Source organism: Xiphophorus hellerii, chromosome 18 (assembly GCF_003331165.1).
Source record: "Xiphophorus hellerii strain 12219 chromosome 18, Xiphophorus_hellerii-4.1, whole genome shotgun sequence".
Classification (NCBI taxonomy): Eukaryota; Metazoa; Chordata; class Actinopteri; order Cyprinodontiformes; family Poeciliidae; genus Xiphophorus; species Xiphophorus hellerii.
In genome coordinates this window covers 29,696,208-29,721,658 of record NC_045689.1, presented here as the reverse complement: position 1 = coordinate 29,721,658, position 25,451 = coordinate 29,696,208, and the positions used below count along the sequence as shown (strand labels likewise).

The 25,451-nt window shown below is 40.2% G+C and overlaps 1 protein-coding gene across 6 annotated transcripts in view; it reads right to left on the bottom strand.

Moving 5' to 3' along the window:
* The window catches only part of synrg (synergin, gamma), a 50,159-nt gene extending 25,335 nt beyond the window's left edge, over window positions 1–24,824 (bottom strand). For 2 of the 6 annotated variants that reach the window (XM_032590659.1, XM_032590660.1), the window contains exons 1-15: window positions 24,731–24,824; window positions 20,009–20,049; window positions 18,894–19,030; window positions 17,953–18,080; window positions 17,104–17,209; window positions 16,902–17,013; window positions 15,251–15,655; window positions 13,418–13,687; window positions 11,823–11,900; window positions 10,914–11,110; window positions 9,585–9,845; window positions 8,823–8,977; window positions 6,757–6,881; window positions 5,378–5,440; window positions 2,561–3,466 (exon numbers count right to left, since the gene is read on the bottom strand). In XM_032590659.1, the coding sequence (XP_032446550.1) occupies window positions 2,561–3,466; window positions 5,378–5,440; window positions 6,757–6,881; window positions 8,823–8,977; window positions 9,585–9,845; window positions 10,914–11,110; window positions 11,823–11,900; window positions 13,418–13,687; window positions 15,251–15,655; window positions 16,902–17,013; window positions 17,104–17,209; window positions 17,953–18,080; window positions 18,894–19,030; window positions 20,009–20,049; window positions 24,731–24,765 (3,019 nt within the window). In that variant the 5' untranslated portion in view covers window positions 24,766–24,824. Of the gene's footprint in view, window positions 1–2,560; window positions 3,467–5,377; window positions 5,441–6,756; window positions 6,882–8,822; window positions 8,978–9,584; window positions 9,846–10,913; window positions 11,111–11,822; window positions 11,904–13,417; window positions 13,688–15,250; window positions 15,656–16,901; window positions 17,014–17,103; window positions 17,210–17,952; window positions 18,081–18,893; window positions 19,031–20,008; window positions 20,050–24,730 lie in introns of all 6 variants that reach the window. The other 4 variants (XM_032590664.1, XM_032590665.1, XM_032590661.1 and 1 more) reach the window with 3 other exon arrangements.
* Between the last annotated feature and the right edge of the window lie 627 nt (window positions 24,825–25,451).

Here is a 25,451-nt window from a genome sequence, read left to right as displayed (position 1 = left end):
AAAAGACTTGAACCTGCACTGCAACAACGGGTAAAACATGGGGTGTGCCGATAAACTAAACTTGATTTCCTCAATTTTGGGAGATTGGTAATCGGTAGATGCTTGGTTAAGATTATGCACCTCCACAAAAATCTGTAAAAGTCTTTCTCTCTACAGTGATGAATGTTAACAACAGTCACCCCAAATGTTTTTAGCAACTTGTGAAATGAAAAAAAAAATCAGTTTCGGCCAAAATTAGAATCGGCAGGTCAGGCTATATAAAGATCGACAGAAAACTGCAATTAGTGCACCCCTAATGTAAAACACTTTTCTGATTTTTAGAAGTAAAAAATTAAAAAAAGAAAATTTCCTTCCACCTCCCAATTATGTGGTGCTTTATGTTTGTCCACCAAACAATTTACATTTAAATCCAGTGAAGCTTGGGGTTGTTCAAACGAATATATGTATATATATATATATATATATATATATATACGGTATATATATATAATAAATTTGTGGCTGTTAACTGGATGACTACTGTCAGATAAAGACTGAGCAGAGCACTGTGGAGCATTCAACCAACCACAATTACTTAAAATCTCAGATTACCCAGCTGAATCGGGTGAGGCGCAATGAAACACGAGCCGTGAGGTGGAAGTGAGACGCTGGATGAATAAATGATAAGCTGTGGCGGGGGGGGGGACTGGAAGTGCTGACCTGTAGCCTAACCTGAATTTTAAGGAAACTGGGTTAATTTCCATTTAATACATGAGCCACAACAACAAGCACCGGGGTGGAGTTGGACTTTGCCTTCGTCGACATGAGGTGGGGACTGAAAAACGCCTCAAAGCCAGTGGATCATCAAAAAAATAAATAAAAAAACAAAAAAAAATACTGCAGAGTAATACGATATTTGATCAGACATAAATAGAGGACCGCATGCACTCACATTCAAGCACTCAAATCTGAAGTTTATATTGCATCCAGCAATAACGTCGCTTTAATAAAATAGATTCTCTCCCAGTTGCTGCATGCAAAATCTCCTATTAAAGGGGGGGAGATTTTCTGTTTCCACTTAATCCAAACTAGATTTTCTCGGACGCCATCGGCACACGGCAGCTGAAAACGATACCCTTCAGGTAACGCCTTTGGGATTTTTTTTTCCAGTCTATTGTGCAAAAAAAAAAGAAAAGAAAAACCTGTGAGCTGAATAATTCAGATGATTGCCCCCACCGTCTCCTGTACTCATCTGTATTCAACCGGACCGCCTGTCGCCGCCGCTCGACACGACAGAAACGCACGAATGGCACGCCGAGAGTGTGCTGCCGCCTCGGTGGGGACACAACAGGAAGCTTATCGGAGTCGGGCAGGCTGTGACCGGGGACCTCGACTATGAGCTGCGGCTGCGAACGCATCAGAACCCAGGCACTCGTCAGTTTAAATTAAATAAGGTATGAGGAGGAGGCGGGGGCTTTTATACCGGCTTATACGGGGCAAAGGAGAAGGAAGAACGCGGACGTGAAAAGAGGAGAGGTATAAATAAATGAAATAAATAAATAAATAGAGAATAAATAAAGAAAGATGTATGATGAAATGTCAAATGGAGGAAATGATGCATCTAATCTGATATGTTATAGGTACGGTGGCCCGTAAGTGCAAACTGCTTCAACGGATCACTAAACACGACTGAAAATTTAAATACATGACAACAAATTCAAAAGCACAACACTAACTAAGCACAACTACAAAAAAAAAACGAAATGAAATGAAAGAGGCAGGTCCCAGTGGGAGACATCGCTGATTGGAAAACGGCATTTTGACATTAGAACCAGAATTGGTAGGCTGGCAGCATCAACTGACTCCCTCTTTGGTTACCTGGCAATAACCAGTTGACTGACTTGTGCAGAAGTTGAGTTTTTAAGTAGTTTCCTAACTGCTTAAAAATAAACAACAGCGTTGACTGAAAGCTGTCGATAAACCAGTAAAGGTCACACCACAAGTTTGAAAGCATTTGATTTGAAAAAAAAAAAAAATCACAACTAATAAATAATTAACAATATCGGCAATTATCGATAAACTGATATGAAAAACTTATATCATGATAAATTTTTCTGCCACATCGTCCAGCCGTAATCATGGGTATCATTCATATTAGAATGATACCAGAATTATTAGAATGATGTGGCGTTGGCATAAACGTGCCAACGCCAGAGTCACTTCCGGTTCTAAAGTGTCCAATCAGTCTGCAGGTTCCCCCTAGGACTGACCTCTTCTGTTTACTTAATTTGTAGTTGTGCTTTGTTGACGTCGTGTTTTTGAATATGTTGTGTTTTCAAATACGTATTTGTGTTTAGTGACTTGTCGATGTGTTTTGTGCTTCAGGGCCACTGTATGCAGGAGCATCTGAACGTATTCTCTTCAACACAGACCTCATTTAGTTGCTCTTTGACCATATGTTTGGTGATTGCGTTTTTTTGTAAGTGGCTAGAGTGAGAGCGGAGATACCGGCTGGCCTCTGAAACAACACGGCGGTGCGACTGGGCAGAGCCTCACCAGAGCAAACGCACTAGTTCCTCACCTGTGGCGGGGGGCTGGTGGGCCGAGAGGCCCGGCAGATCCAGGGAGCTGTCTGACATCACGTGCTTCAGGTCCCCGCCCATGTCCGACAGCTTCATGTCCAGCTGCACGGACAGCGCGTCCTCTGAGTCGTCCTTCCCCGCGCTGCTGCCGCCGATGGATGGCAGGTCCAGCGACTTGATGGACGCCGAGTCCTCCTTGCCATGCTTGAAGGCGGCCACCTTGTCCACCAGAGTCTTCTCAGAGGCACCGAGCGCCGTGCAGAACTTCGACGACTGAAAGTCGGCGAAGTCGTCCGCGTCGCTCCTGAGGGAGGAAAAGGAGCCGCCACTGCCTACGCCGCTCTCTTTGGCGTCATCGTAGGAGACGGCCCCCTCCAGAGACAGCTGCTTCAACACGTCGTATTTGTCCGAGCCCTGCTGAGGCTTCTTCGCCGCACCTCCCTCGCCTCTTGGCTCGCCGCCGGAACTTCCGAACGCCATGAAGTCGGCAAAGTCATCCTGAGTGGCCGCCGTTGCCCCTCCTGCTGCCACCGCCGCCGCCGCCGGGGCGGATTCTGAGGAGGAGCCGAAGAGGGCAAAGTCGCCAAAATCATCCGAGGGAGGTTTGGCTCCGCCGGGGAGGAGGCCTAACGATACAGGTGGGAAAGTGCTGGGGGATTTTTCGGTGGATGCGGGAACGGAGGAGAAGAGGTCCAGGTCGGCCATGTTGAGAGGATTTTTGGGCTGGGAGAGAGACACTGCTGGCTGCTGCTGTAAAGTCTGAGAGTTGGGAAAAGCAGAGGGGAAAGCGGGCTGAAAGATCTTGGCCTGATCAGAAGGGTCTAGTGGAGAGACGCTGTCGGCGGTTTTAAAGTCTGTGAAGCTGTCGTCGGCATTGACAGACTTGAAATCTGCGAATCCTTCCCCTTGAAAAAGAGAACAGAGGGAAAGATCAGCAACAAAAAAGAAAAAAAAAACCATAATCCTCACTGTAACAGCCAACAATTCAATTTAAAATCCTGTAAGAGGAAGAGTGAATTTGCTGCAGGACGCCTACAGTCCGCTGAGAATGGTAAACTTCCAGTTCTCGAGATGAACTGTGGGCAACATGTCCAAAGAAACAGCACACATCAAACAACGCTCAACCAGTCACAAGTTTACATCCACTCAAAATTAATGAATGTCATTAATTTTGGGGCTTTTAATGACACATCTGTAATATTTTTTGTCCAGGCTGGAATGCTATTTACAACAAACAAGTTTAATAAACAAGAGTCGGTTAGACAATCCAAAGAAATGTATTTACTCTGATCTCTACAAGATAAAAGTAATAGACTCAAATTCAGTTCCACTGATTTTTGAACATTGATAAGGGTTACATACTTTTTTTTTTTTTAACATAAAAAGGTTTAATGCACTTTGGCTTCATATTTTTGGACCACTCTTCTTAGTAGAGAATGTAAAATGAATTTACGTATATTGGTAGGTTAGTACAGGCCTGACCCGTAAACACAGTCTGGTCGTTTACAGCAGAATTTGTTCTATCCATCTTAAAGCCTGTCATATCACAACACCTAATTGTTTAACCTTTGCCGAGGGCTGAACGGAATGGAAAACCTATCACAACGTAAACATTTTATAACAAAAACTATTGATCACTTTTGTTTTAGATATCTAAAATATAGCCAAAATGGTTGCGTAACCATTCCTCTTTTATCCTCAATTTCCTCTAGAGCTGTTGTACTCATTTTCCCCTTTGACTCTGTGCCGCCAATTTATTTTTTTTAAGCAGTTATGAGACATGGTGACAAAACCTTAAAGCTGTCTGCAGGTTAACTCTTTAGTTACCTAGCAACAACCTGTTGAGTAAATTGCGCAGCAGCACTTTCAGGTTTGCCCACCGTGTCTCATAACCGTTTAAAAGTAAAACACAAAGATGTGGAGGGAAAACTGGATAAAACAAGCGCAGTCACCAGTTTGACTGTATTTAAGATATTTTAACCAAAAACCTAATCAACAATCATTGATATCGACTGATATGAAACGATTATATCGTGATACTTTTTCAGTCATATCGTCCAGCCCCATTTAAAAACCCCAAATTAATACGACTCTGATGCCCAGTGATGAGTGTATGTAAACTTTAGACAAACATCCTACGCCCACATGATCATGCCACTGGGAAATTCAAATTGCAAAACTTACTATCTTTATTACTTTTACCAAATGAACAAGAAATAATAGTCAAGATGAGCATTTTCTGCACTGATAAAAAAAATACTAAACACTATAAAAATGTCTCATTTGTGTTGCAAAAAAAAAAAATCATACAAGATGTTGATTATGGCACAAACCAAAACTCAGATTTCATTAAGTTCAAAATATCTTGACACACTGTAGTAGTAATATATGCAGGGACTGAAAGAGAGAATCTGTCCACATGGCAGCTGCATGGTGGAAGAGGGAAAACTAATGGGCTCATTAGAGAAGATGGAGCCCGACAATGCCAAAGAAAGGTCACAGCAAAGCATGACTTACTGGAGTCGGAAGAGGAGCCCCCATCAGAAGCTGTTCTAATGAAGCACGGGTGGGAAACACACTGGGATCAACATGGGACAGCGTAAACACGGAACAATGCTGTCATGGCGCGTGACGGCTTTTCCCAATTTGCAACTACATGTTTTACTAGAAATAATCTGGCTCTGACCCCAAACCCCTCACCCATTTTCATGTATGGGTATGTTTTTCTTTCTCATGGAAGATGTGAAACAAGTCCTCTTTAAACAGCAGGAAAAACAGAAATTAGACTTGAAACAAAGAGAAGTTGAGTTTCTTACCGACTGTTTTCTTGTCAGCAGGTTGCTCTAGCTGTCTGAATACACTGTATTTGTCCCCAGCATCTAAACAATGAAACAGAAAAATGAGTCAAAACCAGATGAGCGATTCCTTTTGAGCTCTACCAGGGAGCACTGACCATACTCTTCAGTGTGGATGTTGTTACTGAAGCAAAAATACCCAACGTTAGCCATTTTCTGTGTCACTGAGGTGTTTAAAAACAAGAAAGAGGAAATAGAGTATATTTTATGACAAACGAATCATATCTATGATTTATTAAGACTGTAAGAGCTGAAGAATTTCAAAAGATAACAGTAAGGGTGAATGGAACTCAACAAAGTTGCTCTGCTGTCGGCTTTAATTGCTTTGGAATGTGCTGGAGTTGGAAATAGGTCAGTAAGGTAAGCAGTTTCCATCGCATCGCTAAGGACAAGTGATGGACACGGCTGTCTAATAATGCAAACCATTTAACATTAGGGGTTGGCAACCTGCATGAACATATGACTGTGACTGCATGACACAACATTCTTCAAAGCACTACAAACACAAATATTGCTCTTGAAAAACATTTCCATTTGAAAAAGGCTTCTTCTTTAGAAAAGAGTGACTCATATCAGCACAGTGATGGCATTTAATCCTATTTTTGATTTTACTGATACTCACTGATGCTCTTGTGGAACAAACAGTGGAGAAAAAAAAGCAAAAATAATGTTTGCAATCACAATGTCAGTTTTGGTGTTTTTTTCAAATTTACCATCAGTAACTAAAATTTATCACAATAAATCAAATTTCTTTTAATGTAAAATTTTTTCACAATAAATGATAAACAATGCAATATATGTAGGCCTGCCACAGTGACAAATTTTGCTGGACAATAAATTGTTTCAGAAATTATTGCGATAAATGATAATATTGCTATTTTGAGACCATTTTCAAGTAATACATTGATAATGGGAAAATAATGCAATTTTGACCTCTTACAGTCTAATATACGTTCACAGCGTAAAAAAACACTGAAACTGGAAGATACTATAAATATGCAAATAAAACATAAAAAATAAAAACAATAAATAAAATGGAGATAAAAAAACACAAGCATAAATGCCCTTAAAAAAATAATCAGAATAGAAATTATCTAGCTCATTTTAATTTATCATGCTATTAATTGATTAATTGGTTATTGCAACAGGCCTAGATTCATGCTCACTCCTATTTAAAATATAAAAATACTTTAACAAACAAAATGACTGCCGTGTTTAACTTCAGGATAATATTTTCTAAGCATGAACGGTCTTTGTTTTTCTACGTGGCTGTACTTGTCAGTAATATGTCAGCGAGGACAGACAGTGCTGTAAACATCAGAGCCAACATGTTGCGCTACCTGAGACGGGGGGAGCGGGCTCTGCGGGCTGATCCGCAGACAGCTGCTTGAACACGGCGTACTTATCGGAGGACGTGCCAGAGGAAGAGGACGAGCCAGACACCGGAGTCAGCATGGCGGCCGTGCTGCAGGGACGCACGAGCTTCGTTCAGATACCATGAAGTGTGAACACCAACAACAAAACTTTGCATCTTTTTTTTGGTTAGGTTTAAGAGATTTTCTTTCTTTCTTTTTTTTAGAAAAAAAGGCTGCAAAAGAAATACATCTTACATCGCAATAAGTGGTATAAAAGACAGGATATCTTGTGAATATGTCGTCAACGTAATATCAGTCTGTGCAATATCGATATCACAAAAGGATGTTTGGGGTGTAATAATTGGTGGTTAGTATATTCCACATGTTATGAAGAGAGAAAATAAGAAAATTGGAAAGATTTTCTAATATTGTGTATCCTGGTCTAGCAGATATTGCCATTTAAATGTCAAATAAATATATTTTGGCATACAGAATTTGCATTTATGGCATTGAATGAAATCTTACTAAATCTTGCATGCGGAATTTCAATATTTCGCACATTGATGTAGAAATGACAAAAATAATTTGATATGTTGCTCAGCCCTACCAAGCTATGAATTTAAAATGCATTTGACCATTCTGAACAATTATCGAAAAGCTGCGTAAAGCCACAAACTAACCAGCAATGAACTGATGGGAAAATTTGTGCCGATATTCGATATTAACATTGCTGCTATTGCGGATAACTGGCATTAACCAACATTATAAATACTATATATACAGTATATTTTTCAACCAAAAACAAAGTATCGGATTATATCAGCCTGCATCTAAAAATCCCCAACAGAAGAATCTGCGGCAGCATTTATAATTTCTATCCACCAGTGATTGTATCCCACACGCAGACCCACTGGTTAACAAATGGGTCAGTTGTTTTCATACCAATTATTACTGATTATTGTTCTCTGAGAAATATCACTTGATCAAGTCTTTCTCTAACATTCCACACAACAAAATAAATAATAAAAGTATACATTATTCCTGCTTATATTCTATTGAGTCAGTATCGATATCAGCGAACCCAACGCTGCGATATTGGTATCAGATCGGAAGTGAAAAATATTTACAACCCATCCAAAGCATTTTTACTGATATGGTAAAAAATGACTGATATAAGCTGATACTGATGTTAGTGCCGATATATCATGAATCAATAAAACAATATCAGCCAAGATTTGTTCCATTGTCACGTTCTAATCCAAGCCTTACCAGCTTCAAATTTGAAAATTTTAATTAAATTCAATTCAAAAATACTTTATATAAAACGAAATTTAATAATTACTAATTAATAGTTAAATCTCAACCAAACACCCCAAAAAACGACATTTAAAATAACTAACTAGACTATTGGTAAATTATCTCCCATATTCAGGACGTAAGTGTAGTTATGGCTACCGGTTCGACTCTCGCATATGATTTATCTGAACAGCTACCACTAACTGCGAGGATTTCTTTCAAAACCTAAAAGCTAGAACTATAAAGACTTAGAAAAAACATCTAAGTCCTTTGACTTAGATGTTTTTTCTTTCCTGCTACTCTCTTTATCTCTGTGTAGATAATTGCCTTGCAGATCCGTCTCACTGAAAGAGCAGTCTGTGGGAAAGGAGCCTAGAAAGTAATATAGAGAAATGAGGCTCTACTGTCCACTGAAATCAATTCATTAAGACATGACCCGAGCTCATTGCTATTCAGAGGAGGTTATTGCAAGACATTAAGGCGGTGTAAGACAGACAATGAGCTGCGCAATTATTATGCTAAATAACTGGGCTATAAATAACCAACAGCAGCTGAATATTTGACACTTGTCTCTGCATATAATCACAGCTCTTCTTCAGAGAAGGTAGTCTGCATGCAGAAGGAACGCCAACTATGAAGTATATCGGCATTATAGAGGTAAACTCCGCTTTATTCATGTGACTTTTTTAAAACACTTAAAATTGGAACATTTCAACTCATGGAAAATATTTTCCTTGGTGGAGTCTCATCCTCACCTGTTTGGATGTTGGTGTGTGGCAGCAGGAGCAGCAGCAGCGGTGGGAAAACTTCCTCCGGATTCGCCCTGGAAGTCAGCGAAGGCCTGGTCTCCGGCTCCGGCCTTCGGCGCACCCTGGAAGTCCTGGAAGTCATCGTCGTCGGCTTTGCTCCCCTACGAGAACGCGTGCGGAGGATTTTATAACAGACCAGCATAAAAAAGTGCATATTTGTAGAGTAGAAGGTAATTGAGACATGGTTTAATAAATGTTTAATAAAAATAAATGTGGTGTGCATTTGTATTCAACCCAAATGAGTGAATACGTTGAAGAACCACCTTTTTCTGCAGTTACAGAATATCACCGATTGCAGTTTTCTGGTCAATCACAATCTTTAAAAAGCCTGACTTTACTAATCCAATTCTGCCTGATTTCCTTTTTTTTTTGTCTGAAAAGTCAGAAAATATAGCTACAAAGTGAACAGTTGCTCAAGGTTTCCCGCAGTATATTATAAGCCTGCCGGGCCACCAGGCTTTACTTGCACCCCCACCAGGCTGTTAAACCCACTGTTTACTGATTTTACTATTTTTATTGTTTGACTTTTTAAGACTTTATACCGTATTTTCCGGACTATAGAGCGCACCTTGTATAATTTTCCTTCCATTTCACATTGAAGCTCTACTTCGTTTGGCACCAACATGACATTGTCATAAAATGACATTAAAATGTTGGTCTATAATGTGACAAAATGAGAAGCTCCGACACTTTAACCAGGGTCTGTACCTGTGCTGCTGGTCCGGGTGGGAAAGTGGCGATGAAACCTGGGTTCGTGGGCGGTGGAGCGTGCACAGTGGGTGCCATAGCCATGACTGGTACCGGCGCTGCTGGTGTTGCCATGGACATGGAGACGGGCGGGTGGGTCATCATGGGCTGCTGGTGCGGAGGGATGACGGGGGCCAGGGCCATGGCCAGGCCCGGCAGGTTGGGCAGGGGCGGGGACGGAAACTGACTCAGTATTTCCACGTTCAACACTGGGAGGCCAGTCTAGAATGTAGAAAGACAGTTTTCACAAAATTCAAGTTAAAGATACTTTATTAGGTCCAAAAAATGGGATAAATTAATGATTACTTATTTAAAGGAGCAGTATTATGTGTTTTCCAGGCACATAGTGCCATTAGATAGCATAATCAAGTAAATATCCTACATTCGGTAAAAAAATCTATGTACATGAAATATGACTTAAAAGAAATTTGACTTTGTAATTTAACTCGCTTCTACCAGGTGCTTGGTCATTTCTGCTGGCTAGTCTGAAGTTGTGCGGTTGGCTGATGCCCAGATTTGCCCCAGCGCCTCCCGATTTGCTCCTCCCTCCCGACTGGAGGAGACAGGAGGGAGGGGAAGCTTGAAAACTGCAGCTCCGAGGAGGCGTTTCATCTGAAAGGCGGCGCTAGGTCCACCCAGACGTTTTTGCAAAGCTCAATGGTTGCCACGGAGATTAAAGGATTTCTCAAATATGCATGAAAGAATCAAAGCAACATTCCATGTATGTTTTTGATGAGGGAATACCATTACAACATGATGTAAATCTCAAAAGAGTCAATTTTACACAATTTTAATGTACATTTACTGATTAAAGTGGTGAAAAAAGCATCTTTAACAGACTCTGTGAGACTTATGGGGCCCTCTGGGAGTAAACTGTTGCTTTCCTCTCCGTTTCAGAGCGGATTTGCTGTGGCAGTAAGCACCTTGCTTGGGTTCGTTGTTTTTTTAAGGCCGTGGGAGATTTACATCACTGGCGGTGTTTTATTATTCCAGGGATGGAAGCGGTGGCACGCCGCGTTTCGTGAGCCGCCTGCAGATTTGCAACCCCCCAGCCGAGGGGGAAGCACGTTATGCGACAGGCTGGGGCTGATAAGAAGTCTCCTGCTGAACTCGTATGACGGCAGGTGACGTCGGGCTCGCCGTGCTTCATGAGCCTGGAACTTATTAAGAATGCTGCTTTTTTTTTTTTTTTACGTCTAACTAAAGTTTGACAGAGAAATGTGTTGAGGATTATTCCTGGAGTTGTTGGAAGGGGGTTATTTATTTGTGTTTGTTTGTTGCTGTTGTTACCTGTGCTACACCGATTAGTGCCAGTACGGTATAGAGCTCCTCCTTGGTCAGCATGCCGGGGGTTGTGCGGTTGGCTGATGCCCAGATTTGCCCCAGCGCCTCCCGGGGAAGCCCCGACGACATCAGTATGGGGTAGAGCTTCGCCGTGTCTATCCCCGCCGGAGTCATCGTCAGGTCCAAAACCTTCTTAAACATGTCTGCCAGGAAGAACAACCAGAGATTCATGTTTATTGAACATCTTTCACAATATACATTTTGTGACTTCGACCTTTAATGCATTTTTTCTGAGTTATTTTATATAGTTACACAAAGTAATACAGAATTGGTTTTCATCACTTAAAGAAAATTTAAATCTGACTAAATCCACGCCTTGGTAGGTTTGTAGATGTTCCCTAATATTTCCACCTTCATATGAAGGGTAGGTCAGCGCAACATAACATTTTCAAAGCTTATGGCATTATTTTAAATCTTAACCATACTTTAAAGTGTTTTTTGAAGCAAAAATTAACCTAGAAAATACATAGAAATTCCAATTTTCAAAAGTCTCAAATATTTGACTTGTGACACTCAGAAGTGTCCAAGTTTTTTGTTTTTTTTTCTAGAAAATTTCGGAGTTTAATCTCAAAATTATTGTAATATTTTTCTTGCGAACTTTTGACTTTTGGACGTCAGAAATTTTCACGTTGTTACTAGAAAACCTCGGAGATTAATCTAAAAATTTCAGAATATTTTTTTTCCAGCAGAAATGTACTTCTTTTTTTTTGGCATTGAATTGAATAGAAATGCATGTCACACTTTCCAGATATTTGTAAAAAACACAAACACCAAAATTAGGTACCAGTAAACTCAGCAGAAAATAAATAATCCAAAACTTAAACACTGATCCCGTCCTTGAGCGGAAGCGCTTACCTGGGACGAGGCTGTCGTTGTAAACCCAGGCAGGCGGGATGGACTGAATGTGCTCTTGTTGTGGATACACAGCAACACCTGCTTTCACAAGCAGACCAGGAGACACTCAGTTAGTCTTTACGACGAGCGTCTCGTCTGGGCCTGCCGACAGCTGAGCCCCGCTGGCGTTAAACTCAACAGAGGCGGAAAAAAAGAGCTTGACGTCTGCCGGGCTCGCTGCAGATAAATCACAAGCGTTCCTCTAAATCAGGCCATAAATCCCATCTTCAATGAGAAAATAAAAGTTAAAGAATACAATTTCCACACCAACAGTGATCAGAAAACTTCTTTCCAAAGAAAGACCACAAAAAACCCCCCAACTTTTTTCTGGCAGTGATGAAGTCTTTAAAGAAAGATTGTCTGGCGTTTTATTTCTCTCAATAACAAGGACAGAAAAAAAACCAACCAGAAATAGCAAAGTAGCATGCACAATCAGATCAGATGGCCTCCCAAGAGGAATCTACCAATCCATGCGCGTCCCTGTTAAAACCGAGGCAGCAGCCATGAGCCAGAGGTTGTTGTCTGGGTTTCAAATCCACGGTGAAAGAGAGACAGATGGCGGTTTATTAGTCAGCAGGAATCACCCAGAGACCCCGACAGACACGGTTCATTTCCAGGAGCAGAGAGAGAGCCTCTGACAAAGGCGGAAAGTAAGCAGAAACGTAGCGGAGGATTTACAGACAGCAGGACGGTACGACGGACATCGTAGATAGAAAATCAAAAAAATGTTAAAGAGTACATTTCCACCAAAGAAAATCTGAAATTTTGAGATTAATCTCAGGAATCTTCTAGAAAAAATTGTGGACATTTTCTGAACTCCAAAAGTCGAAAATTTGCAGGAAAAAAAAACAACTTCAAATTTTGTATTTGACCTCTTGTAAACTTGGAAATTTCTGGACATCCAAAGTCAAAATTGTTCGACTTTTGAAAAGTTGCCGTCATAAGTACTCTGGTCGTTTGAGATCAATCTTGGAAATTTTCTAGGAAAAGTTTGGAAATTTTTTGAGCTCGTAAAGTCGAAAACTTTTGATTTTAGGAAATTTATAGGTGAAATATTTCCACTTTTGACACTCAGAAATTTTCACATTTTTTTCTAGAAAATTTCTGAGACCGGCCTTTAAATTTGTGAATATTTCTCTCGCAAATTTTCAACTTGCAGAGTTAAGAAGTTTCCACTGTTTTTTTCAAGAAAATTTCTGAAATATATCTCAAAATTTTTGTTTTTTTCTAGCAATTTTTTTTACTTTGAGCTTGGAAATGTCCACATTTTTTCTAGAAAATTTCTGAGATTAATTTCAAAATTTCTGAAATTTTTGGCAAAAATGTAACTTTTTCCCCCTATATGCGATGACCAAATACGCCGTTCTAGAGAATTCCAGAGAATCAGTCAGCTTGATTTGATTACTCCCTGAATTTCATCCAAACTGATTGAGCAACAAAAAAGACTGGAAACTATGACCAGTTAGAATGAAGGTATTTATTATTCGTTAACGCTGAAGCAAAGCAAGGTGCAGTAGAAGCAGAAGTAAAGTCCAGTAAACGGGCGCTTCTCTCACCGCTCTCACTACCGCTCTGAGCAGCTGACGACAGCTGGGGGTCGGGCGGAGAAGCCGCGGCTTCTTGCGTCTTCTCCGTGACGAAGACGGAGCTCAAGTCCTCGGTGGCGCTGGCCCAGTTCCTGGCCTTGGGGCTGGCCGAGAACTGGGACGAAACCCTGGCTCTCGGAGCCATCTGAGCCAAACTCTGCTTGAACTTAAAGCTAACTTGGGCGGATTTATCGGCGGTAAGATCGCAGGAGGAGAAGAGCTTCTCTTCCAGCGAGGGGCCTAGAGGGGTGAACGAGGAAGAAGCTCCTTTAGTAGCGTCCAGACTGTGCGGGGATTTTGTACGAGGTTAAAGAAATTGTGAAATAGTGCATATATTGCATATCAAAAATAAAAATCTAATTTTTCATGATCATCTATAAAATAATTTAACATTTAGAAATTTAAATTTCATTCTGGAAGTCTGGGAGTTAATAATGTCACACATAATGTTTTTTTTCCAAAATCTGAAATATAATTTAAGTGAATTTCACACTTTTTAAGACGTTTTAAGACTCTGGGAGTCCTACTTATGTGCTTCATTTGACCTTTTTTATTCTAGTTACAGTTTACACTAAAAATCACCAAAAAAGCCCTGAAATCTGAAATTTTTCATCACCTGGCTCGTCTGTCAGTAGCTTCTCTTCCTGATCTCAAGTGTTGACTAACAACTGAAGTCAGAAGTGACTCAGGGACCAGAGATTTGACTGGACAGAGAGTTGGCCGTTCAGTCCCCTGAACAGGAGGGCAACTGTCTGTCCTGACATTCACAGCACAAAGCGTTGCCAAGGGTCCGCTGCCGCTCAGCAGAGAAACTACGACTGATACATGACAGTTACAGTCTCCTCACCTGGTGTATGAAACTAATTTTAGAATTAGAATTTTAGATAATCTCACGACTTATTTATGGAAAAGAAAAAGTTGAAAAACTGACCATCTTTATACTTTCTCTTCCTAATTCTGCTTTATTTTGTACTGGTTTACCACATAAAGTCCCATTAAAGGGGCAGTATTATGTATTTTTGGCACATAGTGCCATTTCATAGCATAACCAAGTAACTATGTTAACTTTGGTGGTTATAAAAATGATACATCAAATATGACCTAAAAGAAATTTGACTTCCTCTGTTTTTGTCTCTGTCCCTTGAAAAACTCCTGCTCTTTCTGAAACTCGGCCCTCAGGAAGTCCTCACAGCATGGCTCCTCTATTAACCCTTTAACAACATTCTTATCAGCGTTTCACTGAGAAGTAGCTCTTATAAGGAGCTAGGCAGATGTACAGTTCCACCAGGTGTTTGCTAATTGTTGCTGGCTAGTCTGAAGGAGCTGAGTGGGGAGGTCGCGGAGTAACGCTGCTCTGTGAGGCGGAAGCTTAGAAGCTTTTAAACTGCAGCTCAGAGGAGGAGCTTAGTCTCGAAGGTGTAGCTAGGTTCCCTCAGGCGTTTTGAACACCTGAATGGTTGCCACGGGAGATTAAAGGATTTCTCAAATATGCAGAATCAAGCCAACACTCCAGATATGTTTTTGATGATTATAACATGACATAAAACTTCAAAAGGTTGATTTTACATAATACTGCCCCTTTAAAATATATTCCAGCTTTTGTTTGTAGCATGACAAAATGGATATAACCTCAAATGATTCCAATATTTTTGCAAACCTAAAGCATCCAAAGAAGACAAAACAAAAAAACAACAAAATAAACTAAAAAAAAACCAACAGAACTAGTAGGGTTGTGAGGAAACAGTTGAGTGTGAATTACAGGGTGGTGGAAACAGGGTGTGAACCAAGACAAAGAAGAGTTACCTTGAAATGAAGGTTGTGAAGTGGTGTTGACAGCAGAATGGTGGAAGGCAGTGGGAATGGACACAGAGGCGGGGAGGGGTGGTGAGGAAGTGAATGATGGCTGAACCGGGGCTTGAGAAGTGAAGTGCAAACTGGAGGAAGGGAAAGTGTTTACAGGGCCCTGAACAAAGTCACTAAACTCCTCGTCGTCCTCGACGACGTCCTGAGCGGCGACAGAGGACGGAGGCTGGGCGTGGACCTGAGAGGAGAGGCCAAAGGCGGCGGTGGAAGAGAAGGAAGAGGAGGACGGAGGGAAGGAGGCGGGGGTGTCTATGGGCCCCTGAAAGTCACTAAACTCGTCACTGTCCTCGGAGAAAGCTGGGGGGAGGGAATGAGTGGTGACAGGCGGGTGTGATGGCGATGACTCTGCAAAACGGGGACATAATAAAGACGGCAAAAAAAAAACACACACACACAACGATGGAGAATGAATTAAAGGGGCTGTGAAGGTGGGAGTCAATGTTACGTGAAAAAAAAATGAAGCAAAATGTAACCAAAAAGTAGTCAATATTTTATTATACATTTTTAGATTTTGCTTAACCATATAAGGATATTACGTGTGTGCCTTAACAGCATCTTAAAGTTGCACTCTGTAACTTTCATAAAATATATGTTTTTGTTAAAACTGTCCCTATGTTGTGACAGTATGTTGAGCTCCTCCTGAGCTGCCTGCTCATCTGAAACAACGCACAACACACTGTTGACCAAGGAGGAGGGTCTTAGTGCCGTCAATCACCCTCATGTTCTCACTGTACATGTACATGATACGCTAATGACAGAGAAACATTAGCATTACAGGAAAACCGTTTATACATCATCATGAGTGGCCATGCCAATTAGCCTTAGCTTAGACCCGCCTTCTGGCTATGATTGGTTGTTTCTAGTTAGCACTGGGAGAACTGGGAGAAGGCAGAGGAGTTCAATTTTTTTCGCAGATTATTCATTTTATAACATACTGTCACGACATAGTGACAGTTTCGACAAATGTGTAACAAAATATTTTTTCTATAAAAGTGATATAACGCAGCTTTAAACGCACAGACTGGCCAACTTCAGCTTCACACTGACTCTTGTATTTATTTATGGTCTTTTGATGATTTTTTCAAATCATCTTGTAATAAAAACAACTTCAAAGATTCTTCCACCAACAACTGGTCACACAAATGATAATATATGGAATATGCTCCATAAACGCAGCAGAAAGTGGCTCAATTCTTACTGACAGCAAGAATTGCGCAAGCAATTTGCTAATGGCTAAAATCGTATCTGGGGTATAATTGGATGTGCATGTATAATTCACAAACAAAAGTTAAATTATATCATTAAATGCCCCAAAGTAACATAACTGTTAATAAAAAATTTATTTACTTAAGAAGAGTGGAAGTGAGATCTAAAAACAGAAGTCTGAATTAAAAACACGACGACAATAAGACTGACAGAAATTCTGAAAAAATAAGTTGTATATTATGGGGCGAATACGGTGCAATCATGGATCAATTTTCAGACTGAAAGCAACATCCCTGACTCCAACAAACCACAGTTTCTTTAAGCTCTGAAGTAAAATGGGAGTAAAGTGTCAGGAACTCCATTAACAGATTGATGGTGAAGCTACCTGGCTTCTTGGTCTGTGACGAAGGAGTCGGGTGCATTTTAGCGTCCCTGCTGAACCCGTCCAAGTTGCCTTTGATGGCTTCCAAGGCGTCGTCCCGACTCTTCTCCCCTGTCTGAGCGCAAAACAAGCAGAGAGTTACACAAAGAAAATCTGAGGCCTGGAAACTGCATAAAAACAAAAGGTGACATTGGGAGGGAATCACCTTGGGCTTGACGCTGCTAAGCAGCCTCAGCTTCTGCTTTTGCTCCTCAAACTGTCTTCTCTTTCTGTCCTCCTCCAGCATCTTCTGCTGCTGCTCCAGACGTTTTCTGAAACAAAAACATTGGAAGTTTATAGGAACGCTGAACCTTAAAGGTACAACACTGTTGAAAAGGGGAACGTCATAAGACGTTACTTTTAGAGATATACCGATCCGATATTAATATCTGTATCGGTCCCAAACATTTGTTATGGCGACAGGTCTACACATGAACAACCTCTTACCCTCCCCATCCAGAACCAATCGGCAACAAGATGGAAATAAATATTGGTTGTTCATCTCAGCCCAATTTTATGTAATGTGACCAATACCAATTTGTTAAACAAAATGACTAAAAATCAGCTGATACTGATGCTAATGCTGATATACCGTTCATCCCTAGTTTAGATGTCTTAATTTGGACTCTGCAGTCTTGATAAAAGCTCACAATTCAGGTGTGATTAAAACATTTTTTTGTGTACAATTGTTCATATTTTACGTTTTTGTCTGCCTGTACATGGAACATCCAGCGTGTTCCATGTTTGAGTTTAGTTGCAAATGAGTCGTTTGTTTTAATGTACATATTCAGAGTTTCAATGACTCCCTTTTCGCTAACATTTTTTGTTTCACTTTTAATAAAAATGTTTACAGCACATTCATTTCAGAGTGAGTGTTAACATTTTAAGTTGCAGTTATATTTTTCTTTTCGATTATATTTTAAGACATCGTTGCTTCAGCCCCATACATGCAATAAAAACAGAACATATGAAAGCTGATGTGGAAGCAGAAACAACATGTTAGCATGTAGCTTACTGATGCTCCTCGGCCATCTGTTTCTGCATGTCAGCTGTGTACTGGGGTCCAGCTGGTCTCATGCCCATGAACTGGGGCTGACCTAAAAATGGCATCCCGGGGGTCTGCATCCCGATTGCAATCCCACCCTGAACAAAAACACACACACGCACACACACACAAAATTACATTAGCTTTCCTTCTGTCCCGGGCTTTTTACTTGACATTAAATGGCTTCATGAAGGGAAAGGAAAAAATGTAATTCATACATTCTTACCAATGTAACATCTTCTCAATAACATCTTGGGAAGGTGTTATTAAAAAGAAATCTGCTAACAGAATATTAGTCTATTAAAAATACCTTTCCTTAAAGGGGCAGTATTATGTAAAACCAACTTTTATGACATAATGTTATAATTTTATTCCCTCATTAAAACATACCTGGAGTGTTGCTTTGGTTCTTTCATGGATGTCTGAGAAATCCCTGTAATCTCCATGGCAACCATTCAGCTAGGTGAACTTAGTGGCGCATCGGAGGCGCAGTTTCCAAGCTTCGGAGTTTCCCCTTCCCCGCTACTCCTACTACACTCAGCTCCTTCAGACTAGCCAACATCAATCAGCAAACTAATTGGAACTGCACATCTGCTGAGCTCATTATGAGCTACTTCTCAGTGAAACGCTGGTAAAAACATTAAATAGGTAATAGAAGAGTGATGCCATGACTTCCTGAAGGCAGAGGTTCAGAGAGAGCAAGAGCTTCTTAAAGAGACAGAGGCCCAATTTGAAGGCGTTATATTTCTTTTAAGTTGTTTTTGATATATGTAGCATTTTTATTACAACTGAAGGTAACATAGTTACTTCATTGTGCTTAAAAACAACACTCTACACCTGGAAAACACATAATACTGCCCCTTTGAATAACAAAAATCAGGAGCTCAAGTACGAAATAAAGGGAGGCTGACCTGCATTGGAATGGCACCGGGGGGCATCTGCCCCCCAAAGTTCACCCCCATCATTCCCTGCATGTTGGGCTGCATGACAGGAACCATGGGGAAGCCCTGCTGTGGCTGCGGCTGCTGCTGCGGCATCGGGACCATTCCTTTGGGAGACAGACAAACAACGTTCCAAGCTGCTGGATGTGTCAACGTAGACAACTAGGGTCCGGTTCAAAGAACACAACGGGTCACAGAAATAACAGTCTGCCATGTTTGAAGATGATTTGATCTCGCTAACAAAACCACGTTTTTGAGAACAGCTGAGAACACACAAAGAAACACTAGAACAACCGAATCAGTGTTTCTACAGACTACAGCGACAGCTTGGAGCAAAACAAGAAGAGTTGGACGGAGGTGGGGGAGTGAGGGAGGGATTTGGGAAAGTGTGTGTTCAAGTTCACAGATGCTGTACAAGCTGATAAACATTACTGAGCAGGAGCTCTCCCCCGAATCCACAGAGATGAGTCACCATGTTAAGACTCAACTGGGCTGAATAAATGGTTGTTGAAGAGGCCCCTCACATTCTAATTTGTCTGATGAAATGACATGGATGAAGGGAGCAGGAGGGACGCCTGTCCCGGTGGCGCGCCAACGGCTTATCAGGGGGGTTACGTCGATCTCGATGTAAACCCAAATGACACGAGTGTGTGCTGTTAGGTGACAGCACGTCTGATTGTTCGCAGATAAGTGGCAAGATTAACGTTCTGTGGTGACAATAAACTCTTGTTAGGAGGAAAGACAAGAACGAAAAGCGGCGAAGCAGAAACGCACCCACAACAGACCATTAATTCAGCCATCGATTATTCTGACGATTAATCAGATCAAACGTCGGCGCATCCGGCAGATTTTTTTATGCAATATTAGAAATAATTTTAAAAGATGCAAATAAATACACATTAAAAAGAAATGATTCAATTCCTTTTTTAAATAAGAAAAGAAACATTTTATCACCTCAAATGCAAAAACAGTATTCTTTTAGTGAATGCTTCGTCATTTGTAACAAAGGATGCAAGACTTGTGTATCTTTTAGAAAGTTATCAGGTTATAAACATTCATATATTGATGCCTTTAGAATAACATACCTTGCGGTGGTCCCAGGCCCCCACCGACAGGATACATAAAGCTTGAGAAACAAAGAAGAAAAACAGAGATTAGGAGATTTTAAGCATCTCTTAGATAAAAATAGTGTTGCACACAGAGACTGCGGCAGCACAGAAATGGGCTTCCTACAAATTTGTGTTGACATTATTATTATTGGAATCGGGGTCCATTTCTACATTTATTTCCCCAATACATTTGTTAGCATCATAGGTCATTTTTAAGCAAGCTGGTAGCAAGTTTCTGATTTTATATTTTGTCTATTTCAAAGAAGGAGCCACACAAACTGAGATGAACACGTCACATCCTGACAAATCAAGACTTTTTTCTCATGATTTTAAAACGTTCTTCTGGTAAAATTTTGTTTTTAATTCTGCTAATACTATGGCTAATGATTCGTAATTAAATAAAACTTCTCACAGCCTAAACCTAATACTCCGACATGCAACTCGCAGAAGGTATGAATAAAATAAAATCCACTTTAAAAAAATAAAAAAATACGGACATTTGTGATTTATTGTTTAGAAAGTGAGAAAAAAATAGATTAAAATTGGAATTCAGATCCGATCTGGAAAAAACTACAAAAAAATATTTTTAAAATCTAAGTATTTCTCACACATCACCAGGATTGTCACAGTAAAAGAAAGACAGTACTGGCTGCTGCTCTTCCTCAACATCACAAGCTGCGCCTCCATTCCAAACGTGAGCAAAACTTTGGCGACATGCTTTTAATGCTGAAAAAACACAATTTTGTAATTGCAGTGTTTCCGTTCAATAGAAAACGCAATTAAAATCACACGTGAATAAGTTGCTCTCGCAATAAGTAATAATAATTTAAAAAAACATCACCGCCATCCCCTTCCTACCACTTCCTGTCGTCTTGTTCGTCATTTCTGCCAGTAGTAACATCCAGTTGTTATTGTTAAAACAATAAAGTGTTTTTATTGCAGTTAGGCAAAATACACTCGTTTAAATACTGCCGAAAAAAACCCTCATCCTGTTGCTAAAACTTTATATTGAAAAACATGGGTTGTTGTTTTGGGTTTTTTATTGCAGTTTTTAAATGAATTTTTTTCATTATTCCAATTTTCGCAATTATGTGGTCAACTTAATCGCAACTTAGTCGCAAAGACAGGCATCCCTGCAGGGGGAACGGTGTGACGAGAGCCGCTGAGAGACAGGTCAATAAATCAGATGTCGTTCAAATTGAAATGCTGAGTTTATGAAGCTAGAGAAGAATCTTTGTCATCAAGGGTCCAGACAGGATTAACTGGAACCACCATGTGCTCCAAGACCAACTGCTAGCTTGTTATACAAACCCAAAACAGCTAAAAACAAAAATGACAAAGTGATCCTTTTAACACCGGACCTCAGGGTTAAGTTTTCCATTATGAAGCCTTTTAAACTGTAAATAGCTGCACTAGAACATACAGCAGAGTAACAAAAGCAATGAGGGAACGCAGCAGCCTGGAGTCAGCTTAGCGTCCCCGGGCGTTTTGGAGTCCATCACTGGGCTTTTGGACCGACAAACAAGCCTTTAAAAAAATAATAGGAGAAAATCTCTCCAAGTCGGCTAAGCCTCCCACTTTACCAGAGCCAAACTAAACAAGCCTTCAGCTATTCGTCAAACAACTTCTTGCCTCTCTTTTCTTCTTCAGTCTGAAAGCAACCAGGCAGGAACACAAAAAGACAGCCAGGAGGCGCTCCACCTGAGCCAACCAACATTTACTTTAGATCAGCAGAGCTAAACAATATCAAGAAGAATCAAATCACATTAAATGAGTATTAAAAGGGTCTACATTCTTTTATATATATGTGCATCTGATAGGCGAAGCAATAAGAAACAATTTGCATCAGAAACTGATATTTGCTGTGATTGTGTTCATAACTTTATTACCAACAGGGCCAAAAAAATTAGGTTACATTCAGTAAGGCTGGGAGGATTCCTGGCTAAGCAGCCCCACAAACAAAGAATGAGAAACGACGCAGGCCATCAAATGTTACTTTAGTCATAGACCATTCAATCAGTTATTCTGATGATTAATCAATTAATCGGATTACAAAAATGGCACATTCTGCCTATTTTTCTTTTTACCATGCAAGCCTTTTTTATGCAATATTAGAAATATTTTAAAAGATGCAAACAAATAATTCAATTCTTTTTTTAAATAAGAAACAAAACATTTTATTGCAACATAAAATGCATATGATATAGCATTGTTTTAGTGTACGTTTTATCATTTGTATCAAATTACAACTGCAGCTAAAACGACACTAACAACGTGAGCTTGACTTAACATCAGTACACTGTTGACTATTTTTTTTTTAGATTAATCGATAAGTAATTGGATTATAAAGATTATCTGAAATGCTAATTTTATATATTTTTTTGGCTTAATTGCTCTTCTGACTATGTTGTTCTTCCAGAAATGTGACTTTTTTTTTAATGAGTTTGTATGCTGTAGTTAATAATTGATTACTAAATTAGTCAACGATTAATCGTTTCAGCCCTGAAACATTTAGAGGTAAACTAAGAGCAGGAGGTGAAAATGTCAGTGAGGATGCCTCACTCTGACGGGTTTTCAGGGTCAACCTGTTCCCTGGAAGAGCTGCAGCTTGAGGAGGCTTTTTCTAAGAGCACAACAGCAAATAACAGGCCACGGCTGAGCAGATTAACATGGTGAAGGATAAGCAGCTGTGGCACTGAGCAGACTCATGGATCACAGAAAAAAGAAAAAAAAAGTGTGGTGAAAGAAAGGCTTTAATAAAACGCATTTGGTTTGCAAACGCTTTCTATTGTTTTCAAGATGTACATATGATCTATAAAGGGAAAATGGAGGCTGCATTTAGAAGAGTAGGTGGTGGATGACAGTTAACAGCGAGGCGCTACGCATGAATCTGTCATCACTCCTTACATGACAGGATGCAACACGCAGAGTTTTTACTACATATTTATAAGGAAGTCTTTGCAAATGAACTTAGATGTAGCTAAGGCTGAAACAATCAAAACGTTTGTTCCGCTTTAGTTAATAATTCTTTTTAAAAATAGAAACAGAAATGTTTTATAAAGAATGATAGCCAATTATAGTCAATAGATTATTTTCCATTGATTAACGTCTACAAAAAGAGAGGTGTGCAACTAATAGGGGTTCCCCAATTGCCATTTTTATTTTAATATTAGCATATTTAAAATATATTTAACTTGTGCTTCCAGACTTCCCCTGTAAGCTTTTAAACAGCTTCCTTGAGACCTGATTCACACACCAAGATTTTGTACTTTGTAGTTGCGATCTGTGTTATCTGGAGGAGCAGTGTGTTGTAAGTTCACCAAGGAATTTGTTGGATTGTGTGTGAATGAATACACTGAATTTTTGCTCCAGTAATTATCACGATAAACAACACTGTTTGTTTTTAGCCCATTTCCAGGGCATAATAGTGCAATTCGCCCTCCCAAAGACAGAAACTTTAATTTTGTGAAACCATAAGTGAAATAAAATAGAGTGATATGTCTGTAAACAAAAATAAGATTAAAACATCCTGGTGAATTTCACCAGAATATTTTACGTCAGTCTTTATTAAAGACCAAGCAATTTATATGTGTGACATATTGCGTATTCCCAACTGAGATGCTGCGGGGAAGACATGCAGCAAGTGGGAATCGATCCCAGGACAAGCGCGTGGAAGACTATGGCCTCTACCCATGGTGCGCGTGCTCTACCACCCAGCGCGTGCTCTACCACCCAGCGCCCCACTGAGGGGCTTTTCATGTGATTTCCAGTGGTGTTTTTGTTGTAAGGTGATGCAAAGGGAAGATACAATTTCTCTATTCACTGAGATAAACAAATAAGCGCTTATTGAATGATTATTTATAGATTTAAAGGCCTTAACCCACAGGGTAGCCGTGTTTTTCCGTCATTCGTGACCCGCCTTGGTCCCAGTGTTGAAGTCTTCGGTTTCACAGGTTGGATCAGTGTCACCTGGCTAGTTGAGATGCTTGTAGCCAGAGAGTATTTATTATTCAGGCTGCTTCTTATGAATAAATCATGAGAGTGCCCTTTTTCATCTCCTCCACAGAACATCATAATTACCACCCATTCTAAGACTTTAATATTTCCAGCTACTTGGAGGAATATGCTAGCTATCCGTCAACTTTAAAGCAGATATATTTGACTCTTAAAGAGAAGCCTTGACACATAACAATTTATCCAGTTCTATGTGAGGAGAAACAGTCGAAATTGAAATGCTATATGCTACATTAGCAAAAACACTCTGTTTCAATGGAGGGCTTTGTGAAATGTGACAATGAATGCAAACAGGCCTGTCAACATACCTGCAGGTAGCTGGAGGCTATAGGGGATTAATGAGCTTATCTCTAAGAAATATGGCGTCAAACGTCTGGATACTATCACAACAAGGCGAACAGCCAATACGGACAACATCAAATGTGTAAAAATGTTAGCTTCGTGATGTCATTCTGTTTTATCTTTGACCACAACCAGACAGAGGCAGAGGGCTAACGTTAGCTGTGACAGCTGACAGCCAGCCAGCCGTCTCGTCTCATCACTCTGTGTCGACAATAAAAACCCGGCCTTCGTCGTAAGCACTTTGAAGCCCTCTAAATGTAAAGCTGGGCGACATATAGAAGTGCGTATTTCATAAAGTTACTAATCCGTGCGATAAGTTCTGCTTCAAAAAGGCTAAAATACCTGCTGCCTCCCCCAGATCCTGGCCGCAGCGCCATCTTGATAACAGCAGTCACTAGTAAGAAGATGACGTCAGCGCTGACGACAAAAGGACCACGGATTTTGCCCTGAGTTTAGTCTGACAGGCACAGCTGACGACAGAGAAAGAGGGCGAATGTGGGCCCCAAACTAAGGCTTGGATGAACCCGACGAGATCTGCGCTACTTTCATTGTTAAGAATAATACGAATATTAACGAAGCATCCAGAATTGGACATATAATCAACCCATCCATCATCTTTCACTAGGTATGCTGGTAAAATTCTCAGAATAGTTTTTTTTTTTTTTTTTTCTGGCAACAGACGCAAAAACGTGACAAACAGCAATTCTAGTTTGGAGAGATCACTTAATCTAACGTGCATATTTTTTGAACTGTGGGAGGAATCACGATTTCCTGGAGAAAATATTACCAAACAAAATAGTTCCAGCCGAGATTGAAGCCGATGGCCTTCTTGCTTACATGACAGCAGTACCAACCTTTGCCACCAGGCTGCCCAAATTAAAACAATGATTGAAAATATTTTAACTGTAATCAATTGCATTATTTTTTTCAAGATACGTTTTTAAGACTACACAAATAAATGTACATCTTTGACGAGAATCAAACTTTGTGTGGTCGAAGCACGACCTCAGGCACAAAACCTGTTTGAGTTCAGTATACATTTGCTGAAAAATATTAACTGGCG